Source organism: Podarcis vaucheri (assembly GCF_965113315.1).
Source record: "Podarcis vaucheri genome assembly, chromosome: 2".
NCBI classification, from domain to species: Eukaryota; Metazoa; Chordata; class Lepidosauria; order Squamata; family Lacertidae; genus Podarcis; species Podarcis vaucheri.
This window is the reverse complement of record NC_138760.1, coordinates 2,697,836-2,711,005: the sequence shown is the minus strand read 5'-3', so window position 1 is coordinate 2,711,005 and position 13,170 is coordinate 2,697,836. Positions and strand designations below refer to the sequence as shown.

Here is a 13,170-nt window from a genome sequence, read left to right as displayed (position 1 = left end):
CTTCTTTACAAGAATATCATGGGGCACCTTGTCAAATGCCTTGCTGAAATCAAGGTAGGCTACATCCACTGCGTTCCCTTCATCTACCAGGCTTGTAATTCTATCAAAAAACGAGATCAGATTAGTCTGACATGACTTATTTTTCAGAAATCCATGCTGACTATTGGTGATCACAGCATTCCTTTCTAGGTGCTCACAAACTGTTTGCTTAATGATCTGCTCCAGAATCTTCCCTGGTATTGATGTCAGACTGACTGGGCGGTAATTATTTGGGTCCTCTCTTTTCCCCTTTTTGAAAATAGGGACAACATTTGCCCTCCTCCAGTCTGCCGGGACTTCGCCTGTTCTCCAGGAATTCTCAAAGATGACTGCCAGTGGTTCTGAGATCACATCTGCCAGTTCTTTTAATACTCTTGGATGCAGTTCATCTGGCCCTGGAGACTTGAATACATCTAAACTAGCCAAGTATTCTTGTACTATCTCCTTAGTTATTCTGGGCTGTGTTTCCTCTGCTGAATCATTTGCTCCAAATTCTTCAGGTCGGGCATTGTTTTCTTTATCGGAGAAGACTGAGGCAAAGAAGGCATTGAGGAGTTCAGCCCTTTCTGTGTGCCCTGTTTGCATTTCACTATCTTCTCCTCTGAGTGACCCCACTGTTTCTTTGTTCTTCCTTTTGCTACGAACATACCCATAGAAGCCTTTTTTGTTGCTTTTAACCTCTCTAGCAAGCCTGAGTTCATTCTGTGCTTTAGCTTTTCTGACTTTGTGTCTACACGTGCTGGCTATTTGTTTAAATTCCTCTTTGGTGGTTTCCCCCCTTTTCCATTTTTTGTACACATCCTTTTTTAATCTTAACTCAGTTAAAAGTTCTTTAGATAGCCACCCTGGCTTCTTTAGGCACCTTCCATGTTTCCGTCTCACTGGTATTGCCTGACGTTGTGCTTTTAGTATCTCCCTCTTAACAAACTCCCAGCCATCATGAACTCCCTTTCCTTTTAGTATTACTGTCCATGGGATCTCACCCAGCACTTCCCTAAGTTTTATGAAGTCGGCTTTCTTAAAGTCAAGAAATTGAGTCCTAGTATGCTTGGCTGCTCCTTTCCGCTGTATAGTAAACTTCAGAAGAGCATGATCACTCGTGCCTAATGATCCTTCCACTTCTACCCCACTAACCAGGTGGGGTACAAGATTTAGTACTGTGGGGAGAGAAAACAGATAAGCCAACCAGTCAGGAAATTAGCAACAGAACATATGACCTGTGTGCATTTATATATAAGCACCAGTTTCTGGGCTCCATCTCTCTAGCGCAGGCATGGCCAAACTTGGCGCTCCAGCTGTTTTGGGACTACAACTCCCATCATCCCTAGCTAACAGGACCAGTGGTCAGGGATGATGGGAATTAATAGTCCCAAAACAGCTGGAGGGCCAAGTTTGGCCATGCCTGCTCCGGCGCAAGGGTTGGAAACCCATGGTCCTCCAGTGGTTGTACTGCTCTAGCTCCCATCCTATCTTTCCATTGAGAGATTTGTGGATATGTGGAATTGCACCTGCACCAGTAATGGTTGCTTTGATTAGGGAATCCAGTTCTTCATCTGTGTGGTACCCCAAGATAGCAGCACTAAACACAGCAGCTATAGCTCCATGACTGGTAGTCCTTGATTTCAGATGCCGCTGAATACGGTCCACCAGAAACTGTAAGCCAGCCCCTTGTGAATGGGACACAGATTTGGTCTTATTCTTGCTGGAGTCTTTCCCAGGTTTGATACCAGCCATTTCAAACGAGGCCAGCTTCTCCTCCTGGAAGGTGCTGCACAAACATTAAAGAATGCTTGATGGATGCCTTTCCCCCAACTATTTTGCGGTGGCTCCAATTCAAAATCATGGGGGCAGCATCCAGAAGGTGACATGTTGGTCACCTATGGCATAGACCACATGGAGCTACAGACATTGAGGGTCTGACTCAGTGTAAGCAGAGGCAGATTTAGGGCAGCGTGACTGGATCTGCCGCATTGGGTACTGAGCCAAAGGGATGCCACAGGGTGTCGCTATGATGACATAGTGAATTGAGCAGAACGGAAGGCAGAGGCGGGTGGGTGTGCTGAATTTTGGCCTTGTGCAGGGCGCTGCTAAAATTTGTAATGGTGTAAGGCAGCATTCAGTGGTCCTCATGCCATTTTCAACAGTGTGTCTTAGCTGGCATCTTGTAAACAAACTGCAGAAAAAGAGGACAATTTAGGGAAGCAGGAATTGAGCTTGTCAGGTAGACAAGGTGGTCGAAAGGCTGGGGGAACAATGCAAACTGTTCAAGCCATACTGAACATCCTACTTTATAATTTTTTTCTATACTTATCTGTGGTTGAATAAACAGCTTAAAAAAATTAAGAACAAAGGTAACAAGATTTATTTAAAAACCAAGTGGCTGTCATTCATTCCAGCTTTTTTGCATTCAGTTTCCAGAGCAAGGGGGAGGTGCAGAGGCAGATTTACTTCTTACTAACCAATTGGGTATAATGCTGTCTTCACTTGCCAAAAAAAAAAAAAAAAGTTTCATAAAAACTAGAAAGTTGCTCGGCATAAAAGAAAAGCAGTGATGGCTGAACATTCAGGGAACAGACTCAAAAAGTCCCAGGCAGGGAGGGCAGGAGCTCCCCCCTCCTTGCTGCAGCCCTAGATCTGAGGTTCAGCACATACTGAAGATCCCAGAAACAGATAAGGTGTATCTCTTCTTCTGACTAGCTTCATATGCAGCCAAAGAAAGATGAAGATAAGCAGCTTCCGCCATCCTATGTCAGTGTTCTCATCATGTTTGTCTTGTCGTGTTAGCTTTTCTTCAATTTGTGCCTTGCTACATTGACTAATGCTGCCACCTCCATTGTTAGTTCTGGGCACCTACGTGCTTCATTGTAAGTAAGCACATTCTCTTTGACAGGGACACACAGGCCGTGCATTTCTAACTCTCCTCACCCCTTCCCCAGATTGGTCAATATGTTTACAACTCTTTCCACTGCATCCCTGTGCCCTTTTTCACTCTCAGGATATTGCACAGCCCTGAAATATGATCTCTCCTGCTATTCCGGACCCAAGGAAAGGGTTGCCAGCAATTTCGCAACAGTTGGCTGTCTGCGTCTTGGAAGCTCGATCGCTCCCTTTCTCCACTAGTGTACTTGCCCAAAGTGCATCTGGTTTCCTAGAGGGCATAAACAATGTATTCTATGTTAAGGGGTGTGTGCATGTTTTAGATAAAATTAGCAAAAATTATGGACTGCATAAAGCTTGTTTAACAGGGAAGGCCATTTCCCCACAGAAAACCTATTCAACTGCCCTCCCATCTATTCAGCTGAAGAAGCATCATAACTATCAGCCAATTGCTAATTTCCCTTTTTGAGCAAGAGGTTTGAGTGGTCATGCAACTCTAGACAACACTAGAGCTCCATTTCAATCTTATTTTTGTCCTGGAAAGGGCCTTGTGCACCCGAATAGATGGCCTATTTTGGGGAAAGGACATGGAGAGTCTGGCCCTGCCAGTTCTCCAGGATCTCTCAGAAGCATCCACCAAGGCGTCCACCTTGGCTTGCTGTCTAGGGATCAGGCACACCATGCGCCATTGGTTTTGTTCCTGCCTGGGTGTCCGGAACGTGGTGCTAAGAGACTATGTTCTGCCCCACAGACCTTGTGCAATGATGTTTGGCAGAGTTTTCTTTTGTTTCCCATGCTGTTCACCATCAACATAATATCTGAGTGAGGAGGTCAGGTGGGAGCTTAGGAATGAGGTATTAGTGAGCAAACTTCATCCAATTCAGGTGAGGCAGAACATGTGTCATATCAGCACCTGGGATCAGTAATTAACTGGACAAGGCTTGACAATCTAAAGCTGAATCCAGACAAGGTGGAGGAAGTCTGAAAAGAGGTGTTTAGTCTGTCTTAGATGGCACTGCACTCCCCATAAAGCAGGGTTGGGGGACCTGCGGCCTTCCAGATGTTGTTGGATTCCCTGTTCATTGACCATCCTATCATCAATGACCATATGTGTACACCATGTGGAGAGTCACAGGCTACTTGACAGCAAGGATGAGGAACCTTTGACCTTTCAAGTTGTTATTGGACTCCAACTCCTTTCATGCCCTGTGGTTGTGGATGATGGGAGCTATAGTTAAACAACACCTGGAGAGTCCTTTACCATCACACCAGATTTGGAGTGGACACTCCTTAAAAGAGAGCACCATCCTCTGTAAAGCAGGGCACATGGTAGCTGTGCTATTTTGGATGCCAGGCAATGAACATTTTTTATTTACCTAAACCTATGAATCATCTTCTGCTTTTAGGGTTTAATTGCTGCTGATCTCTTCCCTCTGCTTCTGGATTTGTATTGATGTTTTGTATTGTTTTATTCTATAATTGTAAGCCTCCCTCAGTATCCAAAGGGAACTGAATAATGAGATTTTTAAAAAATAAACAGGTGCCAACTATGAGTCAATTCACGCATTATATTTAGGCCATTTGAAGCCAGCATTATACATTTCTGCATGCGCATGTGGGGCACGAGGTGTTCATCTGCTTGATCAAACCAACGTACCGCATGACAGTAGTTAATAGGTCTGAACTGCAGCTGCTTATGCAAATCACAATATCATCACAGTTGGTATAGCTATGTGAGCTACCAGCTCACATGTTTGGCTGCCAGTGTGAATGGGTGGGTCTCATGAATAGAAAAGAGGGTGTAAGAACTTGTGGTGTGTTCTGTGACTCAGATTTTGATGAACAGTGAGGGGATAGAATGAGGATGATTTGAAAACCCCAGTATTTGAGGAATGGACTTCAGCAATTAGGGGGAGCCTATGGGGCTGTAGATGCTGTTGGGACTACAAATCCCATCATCCTTGACTGTTGGCCATGCTGGCTGGGGTCAGTAGGAACTGGAGTCCAATAACATCAGGAGTGGGGGAAATGGGTCAGATGTAGAGTGACTTTGGTTCCCTAAAAAAATTGAGGATCAGACCTATAGTGCCAGGATTCATCTTCTACCCAAGTATAGATTGAATATAAGTTCTTAAACAGGCAGAATGAGGTAGAACAGGAGGGACTTCAGATCAGTGGTAGAGCACATGTTTTGCATACATAAAATCCCAGTTTGAATCCCTGGAATCTCCAGCTAAATTTATCATGTTGCATGTGATGGGAAAGGCTTTCACTGCCTGAGACGCTGGACAGTCACTGGCAGATTAGATATAGTGAGCTAGACAGACACAGGGTTGTCACTAGCACTTGTCCTACTCACAGTAGACCCATTTAAACTAATGGACCTATACTAGTCATGTCTATTAATTTCAGTGGGTCTACTTTGAATACAACCCAAATACTCTATGGTGCTTCCTGCTGGGGAACTGCTGGGGAACATTTCCCCCTCAAGGTCTTAAAGTGACAGATTTGGCCAAATTTGAGCACTGTATCATCAGAGGTTCTGCTTGCTTATGGCTGCAATACTGTCATAAAGCTACAACCTCCCTGGCTGTGGCTGTTAGACTTGCTTGGTGATAAATTTATGACGCTTAAAGCATGGTCTTCTGTTGGTGGGACTAGTCAGTTGATTCCTGCCCAGACACCTTCTACTCTGGTGCCTGAAATCAAGACAATACATGGTTCTCCATTAAAAAGAAAAGAAAGATGAAAAAGCAATGACGAAAAACAGCTCAAGTCCAGGAAAAAGACAGCAAACACTTGTGGTATGCAGACGCCAGATCAATAAATCAATGGAGAAGCAGCAGACACAAAGTGAGGGTTGACCGTCATTTGTGGGATCTGGATAAACAGTGCTTGAATTAAGGAAGAAAGTAGGAGTTTAATTAAATCTACAAATCTGGCCTACAGACTCCGTCTGATTTTAGCATAGAATCATAGAGTTGGAAGAGACCACAAGGGCCATCGAGTCTCTCTGCCAATCATGCACAATCACGTCTCCCCCTAAAAAACAGTTAAGGGGTCATACCAGGAAAGGTAAAGTGTCCATGCTTCCTTCCCTTGAAACGCAAGTACTGTGAAGAACTACGGCCCGCACAGTTTCCTTTGAGCAGGAGAGAGCCATCTCTTTTTTCTATCAAAGGCCACATACTCTCAGGGGTAATTTCCTGAATGCAGTGTGCTAACACTGGCAGAGCCACAGTCAATGGATCTGGATTAACTACTCTGGATCAGAGACCCTCCTCTAACTACTCTGCTTCAGTTTTTCACTACGGCTATCTCCCCAAGCCTTACAACCAAGAAATGAGTGTGTTTTTATTAGTTAGTTAGTTATTAAATTTGTATATTGCCCTTCATCTGTAGATTTCAGGGCAGTTCACAACATAAAATTACAATATAAGAACCAAAATGCATAATAAAAATAAGGACAAAAAGCAAGCAATAATCTCTGCTCCCCCAGCTGACTTGCAGTGATACCTATAAGCATACACACTTACATGTATATAAAACAAAACACTGTCCCTTCCAGTTGTTCTGAAACTACACAGAAAGCAATTATGGGGAGAGGCACTTCAAAACCCCGGGCGGGGGGGGATAAGGGGGGAACTAAAAGGCAGGAAGGAACTCTTTAGGGAATGGAATGATGGCGAAGCATCAAGAAGCACTAGAGGTCACCTGCAAGGAGAATGGGAGGCTGGAGGTGACCCACCTGCACCTTGGAGAGGTCTGCCTATTCCTTATGCACCATCATTACAGCCAGCATTTGGGCAGATCTCTCTGCTACCCACTTTGGGGCTCCAAAAGCAGTTTGAAAATTTCACCACACCTACTTCATCCTATTTTCTGATTTCCCTGCATCTATAAATTGTTTTGTTTTTAAATAATTTCATAATCCTTTCTACTTGAACTGAAAGGAAATCAAGTGGATAAAAATCAATGTTTTTAAAAATATATATATTAAAAAGTTGGATTTTTTAAAATTTAAATTGGATTTTTAAAATAAAATGCTTTAGGAGAAAAATTCTTTCTAAAGATAGTTTTCTATTTAAGTTACATTATAGTCATCAGGAGTGAGTCATCAGGAAATAAGGATTTGTTTTAAGTTTTTCATGTGTGCTAAAACTCAGTCTAAGGGTGTTATGTACTGAGTTGAATAGGATCCAAAATGCAGCAGTCTGATTGGTCCTAGAACAATAGGATTCAGAATGCAGCACAGAAGCCACCCAATCCAGCTCCAGGTGGAAGTGAATCCGTAACCTAATTGGCCTACAGGTGAATCCCGGAATTAGCCAATCACGTGGGGCCCATTGTGTAAATAATGTATTTAAAGCAGACATTCTGGGGGAACTTCCATTCCTCCTCACCACTATGAGCTGAATAAAGAGCATGAAATCCACTCTTGACTCTGAGTATATTTCAAAGGGGTTAAAAAAAATTCGTTTAACCACATCAGTTAACAAACATGGATACATATGCTATAATGTTATTGTTTTATTTAAATAAATTGTTTAAATTGTTATTAAGGAAATGATTATTTTTCTCCTTCCAATAGAGTACAGTGGAAAAGTAGTTCAAATATAAACAGTTAACTTATTAAACCTCACAATAATTCCATAATTATCTGTCAATGTATTTCTAATAGTATAACCAAATCAGTAATTTTTTATATAACTGTAAAAACTACTCTGAAAATTTATTATTCCAAAAATTAAACCTTCATCTTGTTGTAAATATTTAGATTATACCAGCAAGAATGAGTCTTTCCATAAAAAAAAGATTTAAATCAAGTCTTACTGACTAGTGATTTAAATTGTGATTTAAATCTATTTGATTTAAATTAAATCTACCCTAAAGGAAATTGGTTTAGATGAAAGCTGTCTGTTGCCCATTGGAGAGAAGGCAAGCTTTACTGGGGGTGAGGTCCATGTTTTTGGTAGCATTTATAATAAAGCACCTGTGAATTCAACTAAACCAGCTGGAACTGTCCCTGTGACTCTCTGGTCCATTAAATCTCTGATTCAGACATTCACACCTGCTATCACTTGATGACTGCAGAACTGCATGCAGATGAGGCAGATGAGCCACCTCAAGCCTTTCCAGTGAGAGTCCATTCACAGACCCGCTTGTGAGTCACCAAGAGATGGGAAAGCAAGTGATGTACATAGATAACGTGAACCAGACCATACATTTCCAGCAAATGCTCCCAGAACATCATCAAAAGCTTAAAAAGCAGGCTGGCAGCAAAGTCCTTGTCAGATAAGAATGTCTCCTTACATTTCCAGTGTAATCTACGATTAGGTAACTGCAGGTTATGGGAGGTGAACAGTCACGGTGACCTGGCAGGTCAGGGACTGGGGCTAGCTGTCATGCCAAATGGGGCAGAGCAGAAGCCATCAAAGCACCAACAATCAGGCTTTCCACAAGGCAAGGAAGGTGGGGAGGAAAGGGAGCCCAGGATGGGAAGCACTGAGTGTACAGCAGCAAGGTCACATGAAGCTGCCTTTGGCCAAGCCAGGACCTTCAAGCTGCTCAGTAGTGTCTACTCTGTTGGATAGTGGAACTCCACAATCTCTTCCCCCTCCTGGCTTCCATCATCCATGTACTGAGATACCAGAGGCTGAGCCTAGGAGAGTGGTAGGAAACCTGAAGTTTTCCAGATGCTGCTAGACTACTGCTTCCATAATCCCCCAACCACTCGCCACGCTGTCTTGGACTGATGGGAGCTGGAGTCCTAGAGCATCTGAAGGGCACCTACGACCTTCTGCATTCCCTCCAAGTGTTCCAATTTTCCAGGGACAGTCCCAGAATTACAAAAGCCACCCGGCTTCTGATTTGATCCCAAAATGCCCCTATTTCCGCTGCCAGTGCTGAGCTTGGGGAGGAGAATAAGCTGACGCTTTTCCCGAGTGACAGCAGTGGTGGCTGTGAGGGAGCATCCCCTGGCCTCTCCATGGCCACTGCTGCCGGCCTTCTCTCTGGGGCAGCTTGTAGCAGCTGCTGGAGAGCAGGCGAGGAGGAGAGGCTGCCGCCGCCAAGACCCAGCCCCACAAGAGGCACCAGCTGAGGGGAAGGCAGAGGGCAGGACCCTCCAAGTTGTGGGCATCCACATCTAATCTTACCCCTTTCTAAAAATTTATTTTTGGAGGTGTTTTTCTTTCTGTAACTCTATCAAAGAATAAAATTAATTCAGGATGAAGGGGTTTTATCAGGGCGGTGGAGGGCATGTGTGCTGTGACCCATTGCTGCAGTGGTGGGGGCACTCGCCCTTCTTCTGATAGGAAATGCTGGGGGGGGCGAAAATAGGGGGCTGAGGAGGGGGAGTTCAGTGTGTGTGAGAAATATCCCTATTTTCATCTGAGAAATGTTGGACGGTATGCTTCTACATGCAAAGAAAGCTCTGTCAGTGGGTGCTGGGCTTTTTTCATTGAGTAGAATCTACCTGGGTATTGCTCTAAGGAGAATGTACTTAAGCGCTCATGATAGATCAGGCTCTAGTTCTAGCAGCACTGACTTCCTGAAGACAAAAAAAGGGATCCAGGGCATTTGCTCTTTCTTTGTGTTAAAGGTGCAGGATCAACTGCTCAGCAGCTTCTTCTGAGAACCCTCCTTAAATGGCATCTTTTCCTACGGAGGCAAAACTAACAAGATCTCTACTTTTCCAAAACTGACAAAGCATTGCAAGGAAGCTGATGGGGGGGGGGATAACTGGTGTGTTGTCTTCATTTTGGAAGTGGCTGGGGAAACCCAGCCAGATGGGCGGGGTACAAATAATAAATTATTATTATTATTAAATTATTATTATCGCAACATAAGCCTAGGCAGTTCAGCTAGGCTGTACCCCCAGTCATATTCTGTGTGCTCCCCTTCTCGTTGTATGCTAAAGATGGGCAATCTGCGGCCCTGCAAATGTTGTTGGACTCCACTTGCCACCAACCAGCATGGCCAAGGATAGGAACTAGAGTCCAACAACATCTGGAAGGCCACAGCTTCCCCACTTCTCCATTACATGGTACAGGGATGGCCCAAACCTTGTTTGCACAATCATGGGGATGAACAAGTGTCTCCCTCAAGAGCTTGTTTTGCTTGAACTCTTTTGCTTGATCCTTGCAAAAGAACAGAACCCCACTTATGGCTTACCACTTCTTTTCCAGCCTTAAAATGACTGCTCTTCTTCAGCTTCTTTCCCCCTCCTCTTCCCTTCTCTTGTGTGTCTTTGGAAGCCTGAGGGCAGTGCCACCACCCTCTTTTTTTAATTGATACAAGCCACTTTGTGAGAGAGTATATCTCTGAAAAGCTACATAAAACATAGTAAATTGTACATATAGACTTCCAGTACTGGGAAGCAGGTTCCATACAAGAGAATTAACAGCAGCAGGGAAATTTTGTTCAACCCAAGGGATGACTTCCTTTAGGGGCAACCCATGGCAATGGTGGGTGTGGCCAGAGGCAAAATGAAGGCAGAGCAATGGATTTGACTTTTAACAAGAAGATAGATTACATCCATGCAAAAGTCAGAGGTTTATACACATCCACTTCTTTCCTCCTTCTATCCAGCCAAGGACATCACCACAGTTCAATGATGTGCTTTAGCCAGACAAAAGTACTAGAAGAGAGCATGAAACAGGCCTGTTAGGGGATGTCCTTTGCGGCGTGCTCCAAGGGCTTTATAGAAAGACAGAGGCCTGGAGGGTGGAATTTCCCCCCAGGGCCAGGGTTCCTCAACCCGGTATGTATGAAGCATATTGTATTTGACTAACTTGACCTCATCCCCTCTCAGGCCATTTCCCCTTAAAGGCAGGAGACTAGGTGTGGGTGGGGAAATCAGATTCTGCTCCACCTAGCACAGGGAGGAATTGGAACCTGTGGCCCTCCAGATGTTGATGTGCTACAACTCCCATTAGGCCCATCAAATGTAGCCAACAGTCAGGGATTATGGGAGTTGTAGTCCAACAACCTCTTAGAGAACCACAGAATTCAGATCCCTGATCTAGAGGATCTTCCAATGGTGGAGAAGGTTGCCAACTGATTGGGAAAAGGCCACTGTGGCCTGCCTCTGGCTTTTTAACAGCCACTTCACCTGCAGACATCAGCAGCTGGTGATTTTAACAGCATGGAGAGGAACATCAACACTTGATATGTCTTCATAGCAAGCGGCTCAAAAAAGTGCATTAGCAGAGGGTCAGTTAATATATATGTGTGTGTGTGTGAAAACCCTAGGCCAGGCACAAGAGAGCACCAGGTTCCCGAGCACTTTTAATAGTAGTGGTCACATCCACACCATACATTTAGATCACTCTTATTCCACTTTAACCATCAACTCTTATAGTCAGAAGTGCCCTGCCATCCTTTGCACTGTTTTAAAATCTCCCCATTTATTTCCCATTACACAATACCTCCCAGAGCCAGAGTGTCCAGATCCCAAACCTCCACTGCAATCTCTCATAATTTAATTCAAACAGCGAGCCCTGCTTTTCATCACCCTCCCAATAAAATGGCACAGCAGCCACCCACGGACAGTCCTTTCAGCCTGCAACCTCACCGCCACCGGAGAGCCAACCTATAACTAACTAGCCTCCAGCTACACAGCAGATGTGATCACAGTTCAAGAGTGTCCATTGACAAAGCATCCCTGATCTCTAAGAGAAATCAGAAGAAATATTAAAAGCGAAGGGAGTTATTTGGCGGACATAATAAACCTAGAAAGATGGTATTGTTACAGATGTGAGTTAGCACCCAATAAGCATGTGCTACACAACTCCCTATAACCCCCCTGGCATTTCAGTGCAAACCTGTGAACAGGACAACCCAAGTGCTTCCCCTTCACCCCAAACCACCCCCCCGAAACCAAGCACTCCACATTGGGGGCAGCACCTTGCAACACCCCAGATTTCCCTGCCACAGCCCCAATTCCTTAAAGTGACCTACATATGACTGAAAGCCCAGTGACGAAAATGACAAACACCACACCCACAAGCTACAACCCCGCCCCTTCCCCAGTGCTCAACCACGACCCACCCCACTCCAGAGCTTGGAGAAGTCCCACAGAGCTCACCCCCCAGATCCCAGAACACGTCCCACTGCAATGCCACAAGATATGCCACCTTTACATCTGTGGAGTTGGGTTACTCGGAGGAGGAAGAGGACGCGCAACCTTCACAGTAAACCCAATTCATGACCTCCAGGAGAGGCTCCTCTTGAGAGAAGGGTTTGGGGTGGGGGCACATACAGGAGAAACCTGCCCGACTGCGTCCCCGTTCCTTAGCACATGCGGTGCCAAGGAAAACACCACTGGGACATCGCAGTTTCCCACACGAGAGCTGCCAGGGCTGAAAACCCGAGAGAGGACACGGGCTCAAAACAGAGGGGAGCCCCGATGGAGAGAGGAAAGCATTCTGCATATGCTCAGAGACGCTCCAAAAGCCACTTCAGCGCATCCTACTGGATGGGGAGGAGCGGCGATCGGGAGCCACACGGTGACTTCAAAAGGGCGCTTAAGAATGGGAATCCCACATAACCCAGACAAAGAGGTCCCGGGGCGAAGCTGTAACTCCAGATCTCCGCGAGGGAGGGAGAGAACAGAAACCCCCTTTACACAGCTAAGCCAGCTGCCCGCCTGGCAAGGTCCTGCCTGGCCACCCACCTGCTCCGCCGCCTCCGGGTCGAGATGCGGCTCCAGCAGCGGCACCGTGAACTGGATCTTGCGGGGACTGTTGGGCTCCATGCCGCCGGCTTCTCCTCCGGTCCCGCGGTCCCCTCTGCCAGCCGCGCTGCCGCCGCCGCCGCCGCCGCCGCCACCTCCTCTGCCGCTCCGTCCCGCCTGCGCGCGCCCCGCCGCTCTCGTGCCCACCCAGGGCGCGCTCCTCGCGCCGCGATTGGCTGCTCGGGCCGAGGGGCCGCCCCCGACACGCACAGGCAGCGCGGGGAGAGCCGCACACGCACGCGAAAGCGGCCCCAGACGCGCCCGGGAATATCCGGAGAGATGCTCGCCCGGAGACGCAGGCGCGCCTCCAAGCAGCCCCTGCCTTCGCGACGGGATCGAGCAGGTATCTTGCCGAATAAAGGAGGAATTTCGAGACGAGATTTCCCGCCCCCGCGTCCCCCTTGCACTGATCTGCCTGGCTCCACCCTCTAATCAGGCCCGAGCGACCTCGCTGCATCCCTGACTAGGATCTCTTTGGGGCAAGCCCCCCCCCCGCCACCTGCCTGCTTCTCCGT

General features: G+C 46.2%; 1 protein-coding gene across 2 annotated transcripts in view; it reads right to left on the bottom strand.

Annotated features, from left to right (window-relative positions):
- Positions 1-12,768, bottom strand: part of PPP1R1A (protein phosphatase 1 regulatory inhibitor subunit 1A) — an 85,862-nt gene extending 73,094 nt beyond the window's left edge. For both annotated transcript variants that reach the window (XM_082209064.1, XM_082209065.1), the window contains exon 1: positions 12,596-12,768. In XM_082209064.1, the coding sequence (XP_082065190.1) occupies positions 12,596-12,676 (81 nt within the window). In that variant the 5' untranslated portion in view covers positions 12,677-12,768. The remainder of the gene's footprint in view (positions 1-12,595) is intronic.
- Between the last annotated feature and the right edge of the window lie 402 nt (positions 12,769-13,170).